The sequence below is a fragment of the Passer montanus genome, unplaced genomic scaffold, assembly GCF_014805655.1.
Source record: "Passer montanus isolate IOZ18808 unplaced genomic scaffold, ASM1480565v1 scaffold54, whole genome shotgun sequence".
NCBI lineage: Eukaryota > Metazoa > Chordata > Aves > Passeriformes > Passeridae > Passer > Passer montanus.
The window spans coordinates 1,321,319-1,346,347 of NW_024370374.1; the positions used below are offsets into that span (position 1 = coordinate 1,321,319).

Consider the following 25,029-nt stretch of genomic DNA (forward strand, 5'->3'; position numbering starts at 1 on the left):
TATGATTTCTGATTCAATTAATCCATTTCTTTCTACATGGGATGTAGTTTGGCATTTTTCCTCACCTCCTATATCTTCTAAAAGGAGTAAGAATTCGTCAACTTATAATCATATTCATTGATGGAGAAATGATACACTGTCATTTCTTCCAATTTATACTGCAAAAGTCAAGCTATACTTCTATAAATCATTGTCTTGATTTGATATTGCTTATAATTTGTTGAGTCTTCTCAAATAGCAATAACCATGATAATGCATTATGGCATGTGATATAGCTTTGCAAAGTAGATGTAAAAAGGACTGAACATAGTTCATGGTAAAAGGCATTTGCAATCCATGAGTTCAAAGAATTTAGATCAGCATATCAGTTAAATCACAGTGAAATAAAAACACATGCAAGTGTTTAGAGCTTGTGCTATAGTACAGTGCACACAAACCCAGAGAAGAGGGCCAGTTCACTGAAGCATTACAAATCAAAATGCAATCACTTTCTTGTGCTTAAAGTGCTCTAAGAGGAACTGAAAGGTTAATGAGCAAGGTGACTTTAATTGGTTTTTTTTTTCTAAATACCTGGCACATAAACATAAACATACCTGCCTTTAAAAGCTCCATATTCCAAAATTTCTATAGTAAACATTCTTCGTTGGAATTTTCTATTCATGGAATTGGACTATAAATAGGGATATAGTATCTTCAACACATAGCAGACACCATACTCTTTTCAAATATCCTGAGTTTGCTAGAGGCTATAATGACAACAGTGAAATATCTTAGATACCACTGGAAGCAATTTGTCAGTGCCATGCACAGAGTCCAGTATTTTCCTATAGGAATTAGCAGCAAGTTCATGCTCACCATTACCTGAAAGTTACTGTAGTAATTCCAGATTCAACCAGATGTCCAGTGACTAGTGGAGTGTGCACGTACATGCCTTTGGATAATGCACCTTCTTAAATTGATCCTCTTAGTCCTTTGCAATTTACTCCATGTTTCCAAAAGCCTTGAACTGGCAGGGTCAGCAACACATTTTTGACATCAATGAACACAGAAAATAATTATTTAAGTAATTTTCCCCCTTCTCAGATTGAAAAGGAATAAAAATTGTCATATGTAGAAAGCCATAGGACAAAGATAAAATTAAGATTTTTAGAGGGCTTGATATAGATGCAAGGTGTGAAGATGAGAATTTTATGTAACTACAATTAACACCATAGGAATCCTTCCTCAGTCACTTAAACAATTTTTTTTCACATAATGTATTCCTTTCATAGAAATGGATGGTCCTACATATTTGTATGGTCTTCAGAAAATAAGTCCAGTGTTTCTTCTTGGCAGGGATATTTTCCGTTACACCTCAGACCAAAATTCATGCCCTACCCAGCTCAATTACAGCCACAGCCACAAATTCAATTACCTTCAAAAGGAAGCAGTATTAAGTGAGATCCAGATCAAACCTTTCATAGGTTTATTGAACAATGATCACATCAAAACGTTACAGCTGCAGTTTTGTCATTATGAGCCACGGGCTCCACGCTACACTCGTGTTCTACACTCTGCTCACTCCCCACAGAGTGTGAAACAGCATGCCAAATTTTGTGGTGGGGAAGTGCACACACCAGCATTTTCTTTTTTCATCCTTATTTTTTCTCTATCAGGCCATGTGTTTGGTCCTACTAGCCAAAAACTTTTGCTTGAAATAAAAAAGCACATTTTAGGAACACACGAAGTCTCTGCAAAGAATTGCAAGTAAGCAGTGAAAACCATAAAAGGTGTTGATTATTATTATTATTATTATTATTATTATTATTATTATTCCATTATTCCATTATTCCATTATTCCATTATTCCATTATTCCATTATTCCATTATTCCATTATTCCATTATTCCATTAACTTGACAATCTTAATATAGAAAACAGAATCTTTCTTTTAACTGTTTCAAGTTTTCATTTCCTGCTACTGTATCTTATTTGTGCTTTTTGGGTTAAATGATAGTTTGATGTACTGTTTGCAGGTGGAGGGGATTGTCTCCTTACTGAATTTTTACTAACTTAAAAATAGGGGAAAGTTCTTGGCTACTTCAGCAGTACTAAGAAATTCCTTCAATTACATTCTAGAAATTATTTTCTGCATTATGGTCATCCTACTGTTCCCTTGATGCATATTATCTTTGTACACATTTACGAAGAATAAAAGGGAAGGTGTTTTTGCTGCATTAGGGAGAAAGCAAACCTCTTCAAAAAAAGCAAAACACTGGCAAATTGGAGGCGAATTCAGTGCTCAAACTATTTTGAAGCAAATAAGTGATGGGTCAGATTATTTCACTGCTATAATTAAAAAATGCCATCATCTCACTCAAAAGTGTGTAGATCTAGACATTAATTAAATTATGACATTCGCTTGCGTATCCCTTCCAATGCCTGAACATCCCTGCATAGCTGTGAAGACCCTTAGTTTCCTATGTATACTTTCTATTTTTGCCCTAAAACCAAACCTTGAACAATGCAAATTACAAAATACCTGAAGTCAGCAACTTTCACCTCAGCATTAAGAATGATGAGTCTGTGAGAGACAACAGTACACATTTTTTTGCCAATAGCACAATGATTTAAAAGCCTTTTCTCCAGAGCATGGCATCTTTTCCTAGCTGAAAGGGCAAGCTTAGGCTATTGCAATGTTAAGAGGCTGATGAATGACCTTGTTGTCACACTCGTTTTAGGGATTGATTATGTCCAATTAATTCCTAGAAGAAATCAATCGTTGTTACCTAGCTCATTTACATTAATAAGAAAATATTAATGACTCCCCTGCCTATAAGTACTGGAAAGAGAAGCTGCATTCACATCAGCCTAGTCGTCTTTAAAGAGGATTCATTATCTCTTCCTGTGAGAAAAAAGCAAATACAAATTTTTTTCCCAGTTATTCAGCTTTAAAACCAAGTATTTATCTTGGTATTTAACTGATAATTTAATCATATAGCAAATAATCTTGCATTGTTGGATCATTTTTATGGGTGCAATATTTATTATGCATGATAGAGAGCACATGATAATTTTCTCCCATTGCTAACTTTGAGAGAAGAACTATGCACAAGAACTCAAGACCACAATTATGATTTCCTGTTCTGAGTCCAACACACCATAAGAGGAACAATGATACAAATGTGCAGGTAAAAGCAGTACATATTTCATTACTGGAAATTATCCTTAGGAAAACATTCAAACAATCTTTGTGGTGGGATTTAAAACTCATGACAATTGCCAAAAATCTAAATAGCGCTTTATCAAATGCTGGGATTAGTGTGTTTGTGAGCTACACAGAATGAATAGCCCATGTCTGAGCAATCATCCTGAACGTTCCTCCCAAAGGAAGAAATATAATAGGAAGATGCAGCTTGAGACGAGATTCAGAATTTGATTGCTACATTTTCTGTTCAGTGCATACTGCTATGATTTCTGGTAAAATGTACTAGTTAAGTGTTACAGTAAATTGATCACATAATACTATGGAATTTATCATGTAATAGAAAAGGAATTTAAGAGCTGCATACCTAATATTATTAATAAAATGGGCTTGTGGATAGAGACAGAGGATATGGTTTGTATTATTACCTGATCCTAGACTACATTAAAGAGGCAGTAAAATTAGAATTGCAAGGACAAAATAAACTTTCAATAGGGCTTTTCAGTTGGAGACTTCTGACTGGCTAATTTCTGACAACAGTGGGTGTTTACTCCCTGCATCTCTTCTGCTTCTAGAAATGACCCTTGAGCTTGGATTCTCCCATTGGATCAGAAATCCAAGCATATATGTGTAGAGAGGCTCTGCTGCCACCCTCTGTGGTAACTGAGATGAATCAAAATACTAACTGTAAATAAAATGCCAACCACTCTAAAGATCTAGGGACACAGACATCTAGTTGTGAAAGAACTGACACAATGGAAAATTATTGGCATATAATAAAGTATTTAAAATAATATCATTAACTCTAAGGTACTGGCACACAAGGAATTAAAGGATAAATTAAATTATCTTTGTAGGCTACCTCTGAGAAATTATCAAAGAGAATGCACCTTAACTATGTGTTTATCTCTCATCTAGTTCATTGATACAGTTCATTTTTTTTATCCTGGGACTTTTTAAAAAGAAGTGCATAGGGGAGAACAAACATGCAATTTTTTCCAGGTTGTCTAGAATCTCTTAATCTGAAATTCAGTAAGGTGCATACTGATTAATAAAGAAGGATGTGTTTGATTAATTCCTCATGAGACAGATACAATACCGAGAGCAAACTGCCTATGAGAAGGATTTATATTAATTATTACCTGATAAAAGGCTAGTTTTCCAGATCACACTTGTGATTATTCAAATCTGTTTTATACCAGGGCAGATATAATGTTGTTCCTTTGGTATCACCTCTGTGAGACAAGCCTCTATTTAAATAAACAGTCTCCTACCCTGCACAACATTTCTCATTTACTACCAACATTTCTCATTTACTACCTCAGTCATTTGGGCACACAGAGGATGAGTGTTTTAGAAGAACGGCCAACATCAAATCAAAACTCTTCTGATTTTTTTATCACAAAATTACCAACCTAATGCTGTCTCCAGCAGTAGCAAAGCCATTCAGTTCTGGTGAAGGGGAAATCTACCCTTTCTTAACGGGTCTTCAGAAGTGAGCAGCTTTCCACATTTTCTCCTCACCCTTTCCACTTGCATTTTATTTATTTTTCTGCAATTCTGCCCAACAAATAAATAAGCTTCTCAAGTACAGGGTGCCTATGCTACTACTGTTTGTTGTATTCTGAATGGCGATGATGTAGGACCTTTGCCAGCACTCTGCAATGGGTCATTCATCCAAACTGTTCACAAGGAATACTATTTAGCTTTAAACCCTGTTTTTCAGAAACGGCAAAACTAAAATTAGCCATACAACTTTAACTTTCTAGTTAAACAGTATTGGAAAATGTTACTTCCATGTGATTAAAACATTAGTCTGCCTTCGTGACCTAATAAGTATTCTCTTACACATGAGAAGAACAAAAACAACCATCTTTCATGCTTACTGAAAAGAACATTAGACCCTTATTCACCTATTTGGGAAAGGGCTGGGGGAAAGAAACCTTGTGTGCAAAAAAATATTCATGCTAATGCATTGTGACAATCAGGCTTGCATATTCACCTGAATAGTACCAATTTGCTATTAGTGTTTTCATAAATGTACGATTTATTCTACATAATTTATCTTTATTCTAGTGTCTGCATATATTCTGCAAAGTACTAGAATATATCATTTGCTTTCTTCTAGATTTTACTTAGTACAAGTGAACAGACACTTTACAATAAAAATAAGAAAAAAGGCAACTTTGTATCTAGACATCTCATAGTATGTTACCTGTGGAGTTACAGTTCTGTTTGTCAAGGGGTAATTTTTTTTTCTTTCTTGTGAAAAAAAAATCAAGCATCAACAGCAGGAAAATGTCTTAGCTGTTAACTGGGCAAGTAAAATCCTCTTGATGCATTCCACAATCCTCACCAATCTTCTAAAACACAAGCATAGCAGTTTCTTCAATCATCATTTAATAAATAGCAGAGATCTGCTTCTGCTTATTAAGGAGAAAAAAAGGAGGAAGGTGATTGTGGAAGAGGCTTTAGCCTGTCTTGCTTCTTGTGATAGTTGAGATTGTCAAGAGTTTGCACACATGAGCTGCAAATATATAAAAAGAGGAGGTTCCTTTCCTGTTTATACTTTTATTAAAAATGGAATTCCAGAAAAAATTAATCATTCGCACAGCTACCTGGAGAAGTCGACGAGCACGCTGAAATAATAGGGAATGTGGACCAGTGTATTTGTGCAATGAATACCATATGGATTTTGGAATTTGGTAATCAGAGATCTGGCCTCTCTTTATAATGTATTTGGGACAGATTGGAGCATTTCTGTGTAATTGCTATAACCAGGTGCTTTTGTCTCACTGAGGTTGAACTACCTTTTGCCATCCCTGTTTCTATAAGGAAGACAGAATTGGAAATCAGTATATAAGGTTTATACTGGCCTGTCTCTTGCCTGTCCATGCCCATGATTATTTCTTTACTTGCTTAATAAATCACTGATGGGCCTATTACTTCCTAGCCATGCCAGTAAAAGATTCTGCAGTTGAACTTAGGTATTAAAAGGTGTAATAAGCATTACTTCAAAGAAAGACGTATGTCTTCATGAACTGAATTTTATAACACAAAGCATAAGTTTATCAAAAGGAAGATGTGAAATACTGCACGAAGAAACTCCCTAAAAAGATCTGATTTATTCTAGAAATAGTTAAAAGACTTAATTTATAGTGAACATTCTGAAAGAAATTATGAAACATATCTAACCTGACAAGCAAAACTAAGACTCAACCCTCACTGAAATTTGTCCCAGAGACTCAAACACCTGGGCACAGCAGGTTTTAATAGTCAAAGTTTGATTTGACACTACAACATTTGCAAGGTTATTGCAACATTTGTTAATCACCCTTAAAGTATATCTGAGGAGAAGCAAGTAACTTTGTCTAGCATCTTTGTGTGTATTATTCAACAGGAACCTCTGATAGCAGAAAGTATTCTAACAGACAAAAAAATCTTATGCCTGTTAAAAGCGTTAAGAGCAAACTCAAGTGCAGAGTTTCCACACCAAATGCCAAAACTACATAACACAGGGAACTGTGGCTAGACAACATAAATTCAAACTTCATGCTTTACACTTCTAAGCAGTTTTAAACACTGACAGATTTCAGACCAATTTTTAGACAGATTTCTTTTTTTTGTTTTGATACCACAGAAATATTGACTCAGTCAGGAGGTCCACTGACATCGGTGTCTTTTAAGATTGACTGCAAGTTCCAGAAGGGGAAACAACTCCATTTAAGACAGAGCAAGACAATTGCCACAGCTGTAGTTTTAGAATATGTTCATCCACAGATCTCCATAACTTGCCTAACTGATGTAACATAGCAAGGAATGCAAAGAAAAGTTGTATTTTTGATAGATTAGTAGCATGTCCTTCTAACTATATAAAGGCTGCTACCCCCAAGTACCTCTTCTGTTTTAGAATAGGTGAAGAATAAGAAATTATTTGTGTCTGTAATTACTTCCATACAAGTTCAAATAAGCATCTTTTCTTTCCCCAGATAAACAATATTCAATCCTTGTTCCAATTGCTTCCATTTGAAAAACCTCAAGATTCTCTCCACTTTAGTTCTGCCATTCAGAAATATCTGCCATAGTTACATACACTATTTCTTGTCATAAGACAGATTACTACTCTAATTAGCTTCAATACAGTTTATACATTTAATAGCTGGTTTGCTTTCTTTAAGCTTATAAGCATAAGTGAAGAATCTTCTAACCTCTCCTACAAGATTTTTGCAACAAAAGAAAGATGTCTCAAAGGATCTTGAAACTGTAAGAATATGGTCTACAGGAACTCTGTCAGGTCCTCCACACAAAAGATTAATGAGCAATTCTTTTGGCAGTAGTTCCATACATTTGCCTCATCTTCCTTGACTATTCTCTTTTTACGGTGCTCACTTTTGGAAACACTAGTTTACAGAGCTGAATATACACACTATTTCTACATTACAGTACTCATTTTAATGAAAGTGGAAAGGTAGTAACTACCTTGTTCAAGTTTTCCTAACAGAAAAGATAAGATGTAAAATAACAAAGGGGGGAAAATATTATATATACATTATATATAATATATATAATATATATATCACATACTTTATACATACAATTATATACTATTTTGTATAAACATATAGACAAAGTTTTATATATATAGTACATATTATATATACATGTAGTAAAAAAGTTTGCTATTCACTCACTTTTCTGCTTCAAAAAACAATGAATAGTGTAATAAATTATGGAAATGGGAAGAAAACCACACAGAACATCCTACATTTTATCTCACTTTTCTTAGGAAATACCTGGATATTATCAAGTAATATAGCAACTAATAAAGACATTTATTTTAGAACTTTTCAAGAAGATTTCCAGATGGCTTCCTCTCACTTTCTTCACTGACCCTGGGGCTAAGTCAAGTGCAAGAGCTATGGAAGCATCAACATGGCCACCAGAGCAGACAGCCCAATGAAGACAATCACTACTAAATGAACCCTGAATTTGTGTTTTCACATCTGAAACTCCACCCTCCCTTTGAACTTTTGCTCAGCCTCCAACATTTAGAAAAATGCCTACCATGACCATATCAGAACTGTCATATTTTCTAAATAGAAAATTACTCCATATTTGAAGCAGAATGCATTTTCTTCATTTTATTAGATAATTAATATCAGCAAGTACTGAAAAGGAAGAAATTTTCGTGTTGACCAGAAATGACAGCACAATCACAACAAAACACCAGGCCTCCCTGAAAGATTTCAGAACCAGATGCAGTCAGAATCATGATCAGCAGTCACAACATTTGGTTTTCAAGGAAGAGAGGAGTAGTTGTCTTGCCTTTCACATCAAATAAAGTTAACCAGTTTTACTTGATTGTGTAAGTTTTCACGTTGCTTTTGTGTTCCTGCATTACTTCCATCAGTAAGTCAGTCCACACACTTAGGCCACAGACTTTGAAGTCTCCATCTTGTGTCCTCAGCAGTTCCAGAGCAGCTTGGGTCTGTTCTCTGAGCAGCGCAGATCCCTGACAGAGGCAGCTGAAGCGCTCCCTTAATTCCTCCCAGGACAATTTAGCTTTGTCAAGGCAACTTTTAACCCACCGCCCCTGCAAGGGGTCATACACCAAGTGGCTTCCCCAGCTGGTTAAGAGGTCCAAATAAGATCTGCTTAACTGGGAATAGTGACCAGCTAGGAAAGCAAGATGGGAACATGGGAGGCAAAGGCAGAAGGCAGAAAACCGCTCCTGGTTGCCCAGCAGCCAGGAAAGCAGGAGCCCGGCTGCGCACCCGTCTCCCGCAGTGCTCTCCGGGCACCCGCCTTGGCTGCTGCTCCCATCCCGGTCCCAGTCTCCGGCCTGCTCAGCGCCACGCTCCTGCTCCAGCAGAGCCAGCGCCGCCGCCACCACCGCGAAGGCGCGGGGCTGGGGCAGCTGCTCCAGAACGCCGCACAGCCAGCGCAGCTGCCCCGCGGCCTCCCCCCGCAGCCGGCTCAGCAGCAGCTGAGCCTCTGCCCGCAGCTGCGGCTCCGGCCCGGGGGCACGCCGCGGCCGACGGCGGGGCACCGCCAGCAGGCAGGCAGCGGCCTTGCGGCGGGCGAGCAGCTCCAGGCCGCGGGCATCGGAGCCGCTCCCCGCGCCGGGCGGCTGCAGGAGGCTGCGGAGCAGGCGGCGGCAGGCGGCGGGCGGCAAAGCGCGGTTCTCCAGCAGCGCCAGCCCCAACAGCTGCGGGCAGCGGCCCAGCGCGGGGAAGCCGAGCAGAGGGTACGGCTGGGACCGGCGCAGCCGCCGGCCGAGGGCCTCCCGGAGCTGGGGACGGGCACGGAACCGGTCATGGAGGTGCTGGAAATACCGGGCCCACTCTAGAGCCCTGTCCAGCGTGAGGGAGTCCCAGTCCCGCACCAGCGCGGAGCGGGACACGGCCAGGAGCGCCGGCAGCTGCTCCACCTGCCCCAGTACAGCCTCCATGGGCCAGGCTTGGGGCTGCGGTTCGAGCGCGGTCCCGCCGGAGCCGGGGCCGGGCCCGGAGGATGGCGTTTGTAGCTATTGGCTGAGCGGGACGTCAATCCGAGCGATCGAGCTTTCGGTGAAGGAGGCGTCACTCGAGTTCCGGCCCATCACCCGACCCGGAGCGGGAAATTGAACCGAATCAAAATCATTAAAACCGACCGCCATTTCTTTTTTTTTTTTTTTTTTTTTAAAGTAAGTCATTCCGCTCTAGGCCCTTCACCATCTTCGTTCGTTGCCCTCCTTTGGACGCTCTGCAGTAGCTTTATTTCTTTGTTGAAATAAAAGAAACCACACACACAATGGGAGGTGAGGCCACGCCAGAGCAGAGCAGGACAAACCTCCCGCGCCCAGCCAGGTCTGTTTATGGTAAGAGGCACAGAAGGATATGTAGCATAGCATTCCTAACCATCCCCTAAAACATAAACCTCCTCAGGAGCAAAGCTCCCCCTGCCCCACCTTTGGGGGTGCTTCCCAATTTCAAGGGAATTCAAGGCCCTGACAGGAGCCATGCCAAGCTCAGCTGGCAGCAGGGCTGCCCATCGCTGCCCAGGGCTGCATTCTGCCAGCGCTGGGCTCACCCTTCTGCCCCGCCAATTAATGGCTTTGTAGCTCATTAGCGATTCCCCACTAGTGACTCCTCTACTTCCACCTCTCTGCTACATGGCAAGCAAGTTAGGCATGACTTGATACAGCCTGTGTGTTGGAGTGACTGTTCTCAGATGCTTGCCTAATGTCTGCTGCCTCAAGGGCTTCCACCCAGCTGGATTACAGGTTCTTTCCCTCCATCCTCATCTCCCTGGCAGAGCTATGTTCAGTGTTCCCTCAGAGTGTGGAAGGGAGCAGGCTGGTCTGGCTTCTGGCAGTTTCCACAGATGCACTCTGTGTCCCTGCTCCTCAGGGCTGCAGCAGTGGCAGCTGGGTGCTGGAGCTGGGAGGTTTGGTAGCTGCTGGATATTTCTTTGAAAGTTTGCCAGCCCTGTGGCACAATGCTGGCCACTGGAACACGTCTGGAGACAGCAGAGTGACCTGGTGAGCCCCTGGTGCCTTTAGCTGGACTGGGCTGCAGCAATGTCCAAGAGAGGAGGGTGGACACCCTTGTCACCCAGCCTGCCAGGACTTGGCCCTGTGTCTAGCCCTGAGGACAACACTGCCAACCTGCCCAAGCAAATCCTTTAGCTTTCTGAAAGGCACTAGCAATACCTGGCATAGTAAGTGAGGTTTGACTGGAATTTACTGTGGGAATCAGCAATAGAAGCCAAACTATAACACTGTGAGCTACAGTACTCACAGTAAGGCAAACCATAATGCTCTTTGAAAGAGCACTATGCATCCTCATGCAGAATGTATGTTCTCTTCTGTACATCCTAGTGCTGCCAATAGTTTCCTCCAAGTTTGTCATTAAACAAATTGCATTTTTGGGTGATGAAGTGTGTAAGGACCCTTGGTAGCTTAGATAGGAAGAGAGACAACACTTGTAGCTCTGACTTCAAACCAACATGGGTGAAAGACGAGAAAGAGGACAACAACTTGCTTCTACTGGTTTATTTTCCACTAAGGAAAATTGAAATGTGTGGACAGAGACACGGAACCCATTCGAATTCTGTGTCTCATTAGGAACATGCTGAGACTTTGTCTCATGTGCACAGGTCCATGCCCTAAAAGTAATGTTGAAGCTGTTGATGACAAGCTCCTCTAATTCACATCATGCTTTGAAAATAAAGCAAAAGACAGATTAATAAAATTGTAAGTAAGGGTTTAGATACTAGGCTACCCTCTCTAGACGCTCTTGTAGACTGCCCTAGATGGTTGTTTGGTAAATGTTTTCTTAAGTACACTCACTAAAACAGATCTCTCATCTGAGTTGCTATCCTATTTTCTTATTTCAGTCTTATTTTCTTATTTGCTGTTTTTCTTATTTCTTTCTTAGAAAAACATGAAGCTGTAGGCTTGGTGCTCTAGGTCACCTGTAGGTTAAGGGCCTAATGCAGGCATTGGAGTGAAATTCTATGGCCCTTGTTTGTGATTGAAGGAGTTAATAAAAACACCTCAATGTCTATGAATATAATCTATCTTAAAGTATCAATCTAAAATATATGGTTTTCCCCTGAAAAAGTCTCTTTTAATCTTTTTTAAATCTCTTTTTTAATCTCTTTCCTCTGTTAGAGAAAAATATCTCTGTTAGCTATTAAACATAAAATTGGCTACAATATCTCTCATCTAGCAATTTATTGCATTGTTGACAAAGGAATTGCTATTGTAATTAATAATTTCATACTTACCTATCATCTGCCTTACCTGTATATTCCAGTGCATATTATAAAATAATATACAGTGAAGAGAAGAAGAAGCGTGCAAACTTTGAAATTACATACAGTTGAGTGTAGCACTTTGGGATGTTTTTACTTTGTGTTTTTCTTAAATGAAAAAGTGACAGAAACTTAGAGTGGTTGGAATATAATTCAACATTTACATGTAATATGTAATATATATATATACACATGTATATGTAGGCTTCTCTGGTTAATATGGCACATCTTGAATGAAGAGGTGTGGCACAGAAGAAGAGAACTGTTTCAGTGAATTCATGTTTTATTTTGGTAGGGATGTTTTTGGAGGTGCATATGCTCCATGTCATAAAGAAGATCTTTCCCTTTACATCAGATAACTTTTCACAAGAAATCTTTCACATTACTGTTCTTTTTCTTTACTGGATAAAACGTATGGGTTTATATTGTGGGAATGTCTCTGTATGTTTCATGTGAAAGAAATCAAATAACCACATTTGCAGCACCAGGAAACTAACAAAAACAGGTTGTGAAAATCTAAGTAGTCTGGAAAAAAACACTGTTATCAGAAATACTCTTACATGTGAAAAGAGATGGCCTGTGTGTTCTAGTGGGTCTCTGTAGAGCTGATTGAAAAATTAAATTTCCATTTTATAAAACCTCTGAATATTTCAGCATTTTTTTAACTTAGGGTGAAACTTCTAAATATCACTACTTTTCATCAAAAGGGCACAGGTTGGCATCTCTAATAAAATGGTTCATGTAAAAAGATGTTTCTGTATTTCTAGGTATTGCAGCTGCATTTGCAGTGTCCTGTCATGATTGGGATGCATATAATGAAAAATAGAGCCTAACATGAAGAAGCAGCAGAGTTTTGTATTAGACTTTTAGAATGCATTGGAAAATTATTTCAATGAATGAAAAAAAGAAGCAAGGTATCAGTGAGATGGTTATGATTCTGTTGCACTACAATAGCCCATAAAACCCATAATTCTTTCTCTACACTCACCATTAAAGTAATCCTTTTCTTCTCTGAAGTTTGTGTTATTATTTGAGACCCTGACCATTCTCAGAATGCATTTTAGGATCTTCCACTGCAAAAGTGAGATCTGTTTATCAGTTGATTGATCTGGCTGGTGGTGGTACCACATAGCAATCAAATTAAATTGAAAAATGTGATATTTTTCCTTACAGGTGAACTATTTGCATAAGAATTTGAGAGCTAGTACTCTCTTTACTATGACCAGTCTTACATCTAGCTAAGTAATATTTTGCATAGCCATTACTTCCTTAGTAATCAGCATTATAACTAAGCATCAAAATTTGTACTTACTGTCTATCAACTGATACTAAGACTGTTGCTATCTAATAGTATTGCTGAGTTGTATAGGTATGGTTTAAAAGTACCTGTACAGTGCTGAGTTGGTTTTCTATCTCAGGAACACCTTCAGACAGCTGGGAAATACTTGGGAAGTAAGTACTGAGAGACTGAGGAGGTGAGGTAGAGGGTTATTGGGGAAGGGGACAGAAAAGGGAAAGTTCATGTTAGGCTGTCAGGAGATACAGTAAGAACACAGAGATGGGGCAGATAGAATGGTGAGTGGATTTTCAGATAGCACTGTGTGCAGTGTGCTTCCTGCTTGATGACTTTTTTAAAAAGAACCCAAACATTTATTTCTAGGCTTCACATAGGTCTTTGGTTGTTTGATATCAACCTGCTTCCTCTACTAATGATGCTTGTAGTAGTCTCTCATACTGTTTCATGGTGTGTTTGGATGTGTATTTCATGTTATGTAAACTATAGAGTCTGTCTATATTTACCTAACAAGAAGTGAAACTCACAATGATACCTTAAAATCATACAGAAAATTTATCACTTCATTACACAGTCTGAAAAAATAACCTTTGTTATGACTTATTTAAAAGCAAAGAAGAAAACAGAAGAGAGAACAGCCTATCTTAAGTGATAGGCTAGAGCACAGATTTACAATCACAACATATTGGATTGTTCAGATGTCTGCTGTATACTTCTTCTAAGTAGATGTGATAGTATGAACAGGGGTGGCCAGTGTTTCTTGTGTTGTAGGTTTTGTTTCTATTTTGTTGTTCTGTTTGGTTTTCCCCAATAAAGTCTATTTTGTAATTTTAAAATTTAATCTCTACAATAAGCATTAAAGTAAGTGTTTTGAGGGTATTCATCTATGGTTGTGTTAAGCTATAGTAAATGTTCCTCTATTACAGCTTTTGATTGATAACATACATGGCAAAGAAAGTTGATGAGGAAGTAAGAGAAGTGTCTGTTAGATACAAAAATCTGGGAAGTAATTTTCACAGCTCCCTGAAAACAAGCTCATTTCTCAGTGAAGCACTGCAAAGCAGTTTCACAAACCTTGAATTTAATATGAATTACTGTGCTGTTTTATCTAAGCTGAGAAGTCAAGTAAAAGATTCATTTGAAGTTTTATGGAACTAGTGAGTTTCTTCACTCTGGTTACAGAGCCAATAAAATTCACCCTGGCAGGAAATATCAGTTTTGAAGCAAAATTGGTCAAGGTAGCCAGAAGTCTGGATTTCATTGCTATATTTTCCTTCCTCTCAGAAGTCATGCTGGCTATAAAATGGTTATACTATTTCTCCTGAACAGAAATGTAGGACATTGTTTACTCATTCCAGCTGGCATTATAAAACTCCAAAATGGTCTTTCCTTAGATAAGGGGGTGCTATTGTAAATTATAAAAATTGAGAGAGAGAGATTTATAATCATCTTCTATATTTCTGGCACTAAAATGCACTTTCTAACTGTAAGGAGATTTGTTTTGCTGCCTCAAATTTTGTATTAGACACAAGTTTGCCATACTTATTATCTTCCATGTAGCGAAGACTTTAAACTTGTGAACCATTCTTGTAGAATTTCTTTCCATTTCTGCAACAAACTGTGGAAAACTGAGGTTATTAGTTAAGCCACTGCCTGGCAGACTGTATCACCCCTTCCATATCTTCTGTTGAGGTACTTAAGATTTTTTTTTTTGTGTGTGTGTCAATGTAATCTCTCAGTATCTCAAAAAGGGGCAAGGCTGTTTTGTGCTTTTGGCATGAGAACAGATCAAATTGCATAATAAAGGTGTTGAACCTACTAATTTGTAGATCAGCATGAGCCTCAGATTGTACAAAAGGCATATCTGTCATCAGGGGGATTTCCCCTGAAACCTCTAAGCCCTGCTTGTAGTGTATCACTATATTAGTAGCAATGCCCATTTGTAATGAGTTAGGCTATGAGTGTGGTAACTGGTGTCAATGGCCAAGCCTCAGTTTTGAAATGAACTAGAGTGAAAATTGATTGAAACTCAGCATATTGAAAGAAATCTATACATGTCACTGAGATAACCTAAACCTCACTCTAATTAACCTATGTCTGGCTGTACCAAAAATTATTTTTTTGTATAAAAAGACAGATTTTGCTGTCTAGCTCTATCTTTCATTTTGATACTGTGAGTCAGAACCATACTAGAAAAACTGCTAAGAGAGGGCTATAGCTCTTCAGTATCATAGACATGAACATAAGTGTAATTGGGTGGCAAATGAAGTCACCTTTTTCTATGTGAATAATCAATCAGAAGTGAAATTAGTACAGACATTCAAAGTTCCCTTGCACCACATGAAGCTTGTTAAATGATCATGTATGCACGTCAAAAAACCATTTGCAGTTGTTATGTGTGTATTAGCTATAAGTAGTTTTGCCTGAGGTTGTTTGAGTTAATGCATTTTTAACTTATATTTGCTATGGGATAAGAGCATGCATTAATGTTGCTCAGCTGATGAATGGTAAAGTTTTGAGCTGTGTGCTTTGGTCACTTGCCTTTGTGATGCCCTTTAGAGAGATTTAATTTGCTGCCTGTTGTGGTGGTGGGCTTGGTAGGTCACAGCATGTACTGATTAGTTTGCCTACATGCCTACTTTTCCTTTAACACTCTTATCTACTTATCTTAAGTACTTTTCTTATAGGATCAGGTGCACAAATTCATCCATTCTTGAACCCAGCCTCTCTTTTTTGGGTACCTGTTAAGAACTGTCTTAAAGAGCTATCTGTTTTAGAGATCATCTTACCGAGTCCTCTGAAAATAATATTCCATAAAATTTGAGTCATAAAGGCTGGCTATGGCTACAGGTTTGGAATTTTGATATGTAACACTTCAGTACTTGTATAAAGTGAAGCATACTTGGACTAAGCTTAGTCTAGCATCACAGGGTTAGTATTGAATGACAAATCTCTGTAAGAGTATTGGAAAAAAATGAATGTTTAAGAATAACAAGTAAAGATTCTTTCCTACTTGTAGATTGTGCATATTTCCAAGGCACTTAAATTGCTGTCATGCACAAGAGTTCAGGGAGATCTCATAAACACATTTTCATGTCATATTTGGTTATATTTTTCATTTACATAAAAAGATATATAAAACTCAGTGCCAAGACAACTACGTATAGAGTTATTTATATGTAAGTCCGTGTTCTAATAACAGAAGTCATTTGGATTATTCACTTTCATTGCCTTAATATCCTGAAAACATCTCAAAATTGTCATATCCCACTCCTTTGCTGCTCTATACAGTGTCTTTACAAATAATATGTCTGTGAATTCAGAGAGAGCTACACTGAAACACAGGTATGCACATGCTGGGTACACATTTATTTTTTTGAGCATTATGGCTTTTACGTATCTGTTGTTTCCATTTGCATGTCTCCAAAGCTTTTATGTGAATTTTTCCAGCACATTTCTCATTATTCTCTCAACTTTTACTCTACTGAATGGCTGTGGCTTCCAGACACATAACCTGAAAAAACCTGGGAGAATTTACATAAAGACAATAAAACCAAGGAAATGGAAACCACAGAATGTATACGTAGGGTTTTTTCAGTCTTTCCTAAGAAGCTCATTGGTTAATATTTACAAACTAATTTGATTTTCCATTTTAACATCCTTTTCACTGTGAAGCAAATGTGGGCGAGGGGGATGGTAAGAAACATTCTTGATGTGAGGAGGAGCTTATATGTGAATCTCATTAAGGTTAAAAGATTTTACTTTTCTCCATCCTAGCATATCAAGAAGAACATTCAATTGGAAAAATAATATAAATGTGTGAATCAAGCAAATGTTAATGCAAAGCTTTGAAGGGATTTTTCTTCCTGTTTAAGAAAATTGTAAGGAGTTTTTTCATTTGTTGGTTTATTTACGTAAACACATACAAAGGAATACTGGATTCTGTTATCTACACTCATATTGTCCTCTAAAAGCAGATCATTAAAACTCATGCAGCCACTTCTAGGATCAATAGTTCAGTTAAACAATTTTGGTTTATATTGAGAGCTGCTTGCTAATAGCAAGTTGTGTACCTGTCTCAAAAATGCCTCTAGCAGTTAAAAGTTTTTTTCTGACTCCAGAGTTTTTAACTTAATGGTGTTCTTTAAGAATTTTTTTCCCACTTTTTTACTGAAAACAAAGGTACTTAACTAGTAAAAAGGCCCAGAACCCAAAATGTTTTGGTGTTGTGGTTTCTATAGCAGTTAGGATGCTGTATTTCATGTCAATTGCATATTATTTTGACTTACTTGATTCCTAGTCCAGTGCACTGAAGGGTACGTGTAATGGCAAAGATTGGAACTTCCGTGTATATCCAAAAAGCATGACAGTACAGGTAACATGTAGCATGATATGCTAGTTCATAGCTGGTCTTGAAATGTTGCTATTAGCTTCCCCAATTAACAGTGTTCCCTTGTACTTGCAGAAAAGAATAACAATGGGCTAAAAAAAGGCAGCAGAGATGAGCTCCAGCACAAAGGATATTTGCACAATACTAAAAGCCAGCAAAAGAAAATTCTTGTGCAGTTTGTACCTGTGGATGGGGTGATGGGTGAAGATGAATTCCTAGAACTGAAGGAAAAGTCTAAAAGAAAAGTCTGGTTTAGTAAAGGGGGTTTTTTTGTTGATTTTTTTTCTTTTGGAGGGCGCTGGGGGTTGGTGTTTTTTGTTTTGGGGGGGGGGTTTTTTGGTAAAAAAAAAAGTAGCAGTAGCCCAGTATTAAACCTGGAAATAATAAAATTCATATTAATTCCATTTGTTATAACAAAAAGAGAAAAAAACACTACTCTTAGTAGAAACTACTGTTGAAAATATCATCATATTTCTTGGTATTACAATAACTTTTTGGATTTTGAGAAAAATATATTGGTAACTTCATCAAGGAGTAATTACTCTCTCAGAAATGTACTTGAGTTTTATATTCTGTGTGAAGAAAATTACATAAAACAAGGAAAAATATTGCGTCTGATTTTCTCTCTGTGAAATGCTGATGCTCATCAGCATTTGAAAGAGTGTGAAGTTCTGTTAACTGACAACTTACAACCCTTGGGGGCTGGAATTGGTTCCCTTGCTTTTTGTAGAAAGAGTTGGATCTCACAGTTCTTAGCAAATGGACAATATGGATCAAATCTTCCAGACAAAACTCGCTGATGATTAACTGCTCTAAACCACCTAAGGGAGTTAGGCACCTTGCCACAAGAGCAAGTCAATGGGAACCAGATGCCTAAGGGTCTTGAGAGCTCTTGAAAATTTCTGTATTAAGAGAGATGATTTTGTCCAAGTTAGAGATCCTCATTCATGTAGTGGAAGCATCCTGTGCATCTGGCAGCAGTCAGGATTTATATGGGAAACTCAACAGTTTGTAATCTGGGTGTAACTTGCCTCAATACTGCAATGGATAGATGCTATGAACTATAGTACAGAAATGATTTATCCAAGGAAATAGTCCAGAGCATTTCCATGGGAGTAATCTGAGAAATTTTTTAATCTCAGAATGCAGTTTGGTTCTATTTTCTTTAGTCTTAGGTATCAAAACAGTGATTTCACTACAAATGAGAGGTTAGAATTTTCTACTACATGAAATTTTAAAATAAAATTACTTTCAATAAAACCAAAATGTTCATTTACATAAAATCAGTATGGCGTATCTATTATATTCAAAGCACTTGGGAAAGAAAAAAGGGTCATGTCAATCCCTGTCCTGTTGACAAAATTGAGATACATGTCCTGATTTAAAACTACTGTTTCTCCTGCTGCTGTGCAAAGAACCAGAGAAGACATGGAACTGGCAAGGTAGAGACTGCCTGCAGTGGTTCCTCAGAGAATAGGCTTAGAATGGGCTGATATTCAGAGTAGAAAATGTTTGTTTCTCCTTTTGCTTACCATATGTTCTGGGTGTTTTATTTATTTTTCTGAATTTCTAATAGCATTTTGTTCTTCCTAGTTTCCAAGTCTTTGCTTTTACAGTTTTTGAAATCACTCCCATGGGAAAACTTTACAATGTGTATATTTAGGCTTCATAGCAAGCATGTAAGGTTCAAATTATACAAAAAATTATTGTTTCTAGATAATTTGTGCTGTGAATAGATGCCTTTTGCTTGACTTGCTACTACAGCCAATGTATCAGTGTCTCAGGTAACTTGAATTAACCAGTACTTGGGAAGTACTGACAAAAATATTGGTGCAAAATAACAACATGGATCTTACTTAATTTTTAATTTTTTATTTTACATGTGGTTTACATTACTAAATTGCAAATAGTAACTTCAGTCCTGTTCCAAGCATGTCTCAGTTATTATATTAATGGACATAAACACAAATTTAATCCACAAGGTTTGGGTACGGATTTCCCACTAAATTTGTCTCCAAAGTGATTCAGCAGCCCAGTTCTGAACAGTTCACTGAACATGTAACTGGTCTGCCACTTTCAGCAAAATTAGTGGAATTGTACCATATCCCAGGGGAGGGTTATGTTCCACTTTGGAAAACGGGGAGACTCTGTAGCCTTTTATTTAATTTTTAAAATATCTTTTCAAGAAAAGCTATTCCCGACTCTCTTTCTTGAAAATGGACATGTTGTGGGCCTGGCATTCTTTGTACTTGCTAAGGAGTGCAATTCTTTGTACTTTCACGGAAGTGCAACCTCTTGGTTTCATTCACATTTTTGAATTGGTTATGACCTGCCCCAGAAGACAAAGGTAGCCCAGGTTCTTGTTAATATATTCCTTGGGGTGGATTAGAGTGAAGCAACCCTGAATGATCAGGTTTATATCTATGTGTGTGTGTGTGTAAGGTTTATTTTAGAACAATTTCAAAGGAGGTATGTAGCTGTTTTGGTTATTACTGTCTGTTATAATATGGCAATATAAAGATAACACTTCAAAACATGTATAAAGGAAAAACCTGAAAGTATAAGAGAAGAAAAATACATAGTCACCACCTGTGGATCAAGCAAGGAGACTTGATTGCTGCAATTTCATCCTCCCTTGTTCTAAGTGATCCTCGCATTCTTGATACATCAGGGTGGGGAGAGCCCATGAAACAAAAGTTCAGTGGGTTAATAGAGGCTGAATCCAGGTGGGAGATTTACACTGCACACTGTAACACTGTGGAGCACAGGGCACTTTGGGGTCTTGGCTAGTCCATGACACCTTCTAGGACATGACAGCTGCCACTCATATCAGTGTAGCTGAGCCAGTTATGGCCCATCAGAGGGATGAATACATTCAGGTCTACATGTGTATGTAGCAGTACTTCTTTCAGAGGGCAGTTTTCACACCTGAGCCAATTGTGTAAGAGATTGATATGATAAAAGGACTGGCATGATAAAAAGCACTATGCCACCTTGAAGGAGCAGCTTCTTATCAGCCTTTTCTCTTCTTTGGCTTGTACCCAGCTTGTAGCTCCCAGCTTGTGCACCTCCTCTGCACCTGGGCAATTACTTTCTGCATGTCTGCAAAAGCACCTGTTGCTTTTGCAAATGGCTGTTTTTTTGAGTCATTCACTATTATCATTTCAGTCTCACAGCATTTCTTCTGATTTGCCTTTTATAGTATCTCATGTAGAAGCAGACAGTGAACTTAGCCTATTCATAGGACATAAAATATCATTATATATTCTACTAAGGCAACCTATTTATTAGGTTACAATCTAGTTTTTATTATTAGAGTAATAAAAATTAAAGTAAGCCTAAGAACATTATAATTTTTATCTCTGTCCAGGAAGACTTCAGGTGCGTTACAGCAGATGCGGGTCACCAGTTGTGCCATGATAGAACCCTGCATCATTTTGTTTACCATACATTTTTTCTACAGATGAATATTTCACATCCATAACTGTGAGGGTGAAAATAGAGGTCCTTATGATGGATTTAGACCCTAGCACTTGTGTATATCAAGACTGCAGTACTTCAGGTTACTATTTTTCCTGTTGTTGTTGTTGTATGAAGCCTGAGGGCCACAAATCCACAGTACCATATTTGGTAGCAAATTCTATATGGAATTACTAGCATCTCAGAATGTCATATCATTCAGATAACCATTCTAAATATTTAGTCTTAGTTTGGTCTATTTGGTTCCTATTTCTTTTCACTTGTCAGACCTACAATATTTTGTTCAAGTAGTTGTTTACATTTGTTGAATTATTAATTGTTTTGTGGGCTCTTTGCATGGAATTGGGGCAGATGAAGAAATAGAAATGTCCTAAATTTAAAGATCACACAGAATAAGTTTTAATACTGGAATTATGACTCATCTTATTTGTAAGCATGGCTATAATATTAAAAAGTTAAAAAACTAGCTTTCTGTCTCTTTCTCTCATCATTGTTAGCTTGGGACATTTGATTTTGAAGTTCTTCTGCAATTTGATCTCACTAAAAGTTTCTCAATGCATTTCAGCAACATATGTCATTAATGTGGGGAGCTCGGTAACCAGTCCCATCATTGCTTGTAATTCAGCCTATGACAGGCAGCAGGAAAGCAGAGCAGTTTCAGCCAACCTCAGTTAGAAAAACATGCCCAAGGCATTTGGCTATAGCATAAAAAGAAATGCATCAGGCTCTCCCAAGCGGAAAACTAAATATGTACACTGTTGAACAAAACCAGCTCCTTATTTTGACACTGTTATTTTGATATTGTTAACAGAATAAAGAATCATTCCCAGTGAAGGAAAGGATAAACTGGAAAAGGATGATCTGTGGATTGCAGGTGCTGAAGTAACACCCTAACAATATAAACACTAGTCTTTTGTCAGCAATTAGCTATTCCCTTATCATCTTTCAGATTGTAACACTGTGAACTGGGCATTCTCTCCTGAAGGAAAAGTGTCCTTACATGAAGTATAAAGTCATAGAGATGATTCTGCTATTGATCAACCTCTTCACAACATGACTGCTTGTAAAAGAGGTAATACACTAAAAAAGTAATATTTTTTAATTTGTTGAATCTTCAGTCTGTGACATCAAAATGTTTAATATTGCCTCACAATCCTCACGAGATATACTTGATAATAATGTTATAGATTATAACTCTGAAGCGTCTGGAAGATTAAATAATTTTCCCTTAATAACTTAAATACTTTAAGATCACACACACATTTCTTGTTTAGGTATGAAAGCAAGTGATAACCAGAGCCAGGATTATTCCCAAACCTCCTTATTTCCCTTCTCTATTAGCATTTTACCAGATATGTGGCTTGCAGGATAAGAAAGAAGAAAAGACAGAGAAGAGAAATAAGTGCAGGGTGCTTCTATAAATCAACTTAATAAATCAAGGCTATCTCAATACAATTTTTGGTGTCCACTGGCATGAACTACTTTATGAGATTATGTTTTATCACTGTCTATTTTACAGATGGGAAAACTAAAATAAAAAGTGGTTTAGCAAAACTGATAGAACAGATACATTTGCAGAGGTGGGAAAAGGAACTGAATCTCCCAACCCCACAAGACAGGAATAACTTATTAAATGAGCTGGCATTCACCCTGTTTCACTTGGCAGCATAGTATGGTGCAGAGGGAATGGTGTTCTTTCCATTAGGAATGCTTTGATGATGACACTGTAGTAGAAGAATGAAAAGAAATGCTGGACCTGAAGCATTCCTTAAGGTATAAGATTGCCTGCTTGAACTGTGAATTGGAAAAAAGGTCCTGGAAAAAAATAGCAATAAAGGTAGTATCTCAACAATAGCTTGTGAAGAAACTTAATTTGGAATGTTGATGGAGAAAGTGTGGGGTTAAGGGATAAGTGCTGAACAGCTGTGTCAGAAGCACCAGGAAAAAGATTGGGAGAACTGTGAAGGCAGCGTGGGAAGAAACTCAGACTTGCAGAAACCTAAGCATGCACTTAATTTTCACCTGTAAGGACCATTCTGTATCTCTTCCTTTCCATTGCTAGCCAGGCAATGAATTTTTAATTTCCTTGTTACAAAGGCAGGTTTATTAGAAATTGCATGTTTTGTGACTGTGCATCACTTTGAATAGGTTAGAATTTTTTGCTTCACAGACAAAGCAATGTGAGAAAAATAGAACTGAACTTGTGAGATAGCCAAAGTATCTTCTCATCTGTGGGGCTTTGAAATGGAAACAGGATCCTAAATTGGACTGCAGAAGTTATTCCAGTGACTAGGGTAGTGGAGTTTGATGAAATTGTTTTCACTAAGTAGTCAATAGGGAAGAAAGACATACTTGTCTCACATAAAATACCTCTGTATGCCACCTATTTCCTTTGGGATTGACCTTAGCATTTTCCTCTAGAGGTATCAGATCAGTACCTCTCCTACTGAAATACATTTTTCCCCATTCAGTAAAATATTACAATTATGTCTCTGACAAGTGTAGACTGAAGTGATCTGGGAAAATATCAGTGTGGTTATGATGAAGCTAGGAAGACTGAACTGAGTCCATATACTTCTCTGTAAGAAGAGATTTAAAACTATGTCTATAGTTATCTGCAGTTCTTTCAGTTTGGAAGAACTGCTGATAATTTTGTTCTTAGGATCTAGGCTCAAAAAAAAAATCCTCACCTGATTTTATTAATGGGAGTTTCACTGTAAGGGATAGAATTGGGACCTGGTTAACTATAAACAAAACCCAACAAACTATTTTCATACAAAGCCCAATAACAAAGGGAATAAGTTAAAGGGAAGGCAAATTGAAGCAATGAATCTTAATGATTAAAGGGAAACGTAGATCTGTGTCAAGAGAAGGAAGACATCCAAAACAAAAAGGAAGGAAGGCAGGAATTTGACCAGCCATAGGGGAAGTAGGAGGGCAGGCATTATTACTCTGTTAGAACATTTTCCATTTAAAATAATTGTTGAGTTCTTGAAAAACTGATTGGTCTTCTGCTATTCTTGGTCTGGAAATTTTGCAAGTTTCAAGAAACTGCAATATGTGCATCAGAACTCTTTGTAAATTGCCTCCCAAGCACAGCATTCATCTGTTAATTCCTATGAAAATTAGTTTATGTATTTTGATTCAACTACTATAAAAGAAGCTGATAAAATGATCCCAGAACACTTACAAGAAGACAATGTGGCAGGGATAGCTGTTTAGATTGTCTTTTTCTCACTGCTCTTCTTGTGTTTTCAGCAGTTAAAATCCAGTGTTTCTATGTGACCTCAGCACCCTATTTTAATCATTTGTCCATTCCAAGTAGAGACCAGCCACAAAATCTAGATGTCTTGTAAAATATAAGGAACAGGAAGAGGGATCATCACTTAATTTACATTTGGGCTAGTTCTGACAGTTATCTCAGATTAAGTTTCTATATGTCTTAATCACTTTCAATTGCTACATTGTCTTGTGAGGAAGATAGTGTAGTATGAGCTGTAGTTAGAAAAGTGTAGAGTTCTGTATGTGAGGGTATCATTGATTTCAGTCCAAGAAGGAAGGAAGGAAGATGTTATGAGGCCTATCCAATATACATAGGAATTTAAATGACCTTTATCAATGTAGTAACTGAGGGTTTAAGAAAAAATTAATAATAACTGTCTGCTTCATTTATGTTTAAGGCTCTGTTTGTTTAGGGACAGATTATTGTGCTTTGTCAGACAGAACATATTTGGCCTGGTAATTATTGTGTAGTTGAACATATCAACTGCATGCTCTGTATCCATGGATAAGTGATGCTCAGCCAAATAATACCATTCTATGCAAATCACAATTGCGAGCACTTATTCTAGAATATTTGTCCCAGTGATGCACATACTATAGA

At 37.7% G+C, this 25,029-nt stretch overlaps 1 protein-coding gene across 1 annotated transcript; it reads right to left on the minus strand.

Moving 5' to 3' along the window:
• Positions 1–8,309: 8,309 nt before the first annotated feature.
• On the minus strand, positions 8,310–9,760 carry FANCF (FA complementation group F). The gene has a single exon (XM_039725040.1). The coding sequence runs from the start codon at positions 9,632–9,634 to the stop codon at positions 8,537–8,539; it is 1,098 nt and encodes a 365-aa protein (XP_039580974.1). The 5' UTR covers positions 9,635–9,760; the 3' UTR covers positions 8,310–8,536.
• Positions 9,761–25,029: the final 15,269 nt, after the last annotated feature.

What these genes read in the sequence shown, in the direction of transcription:
- FANCF (XM_039725040.1), bottom strand. Translation starts at nt 9,634, where the DNA reads ATGGAGGCTGTACTGGGGCAGGTGGAGCAGCTGCCGGCGCTCCTGGCC.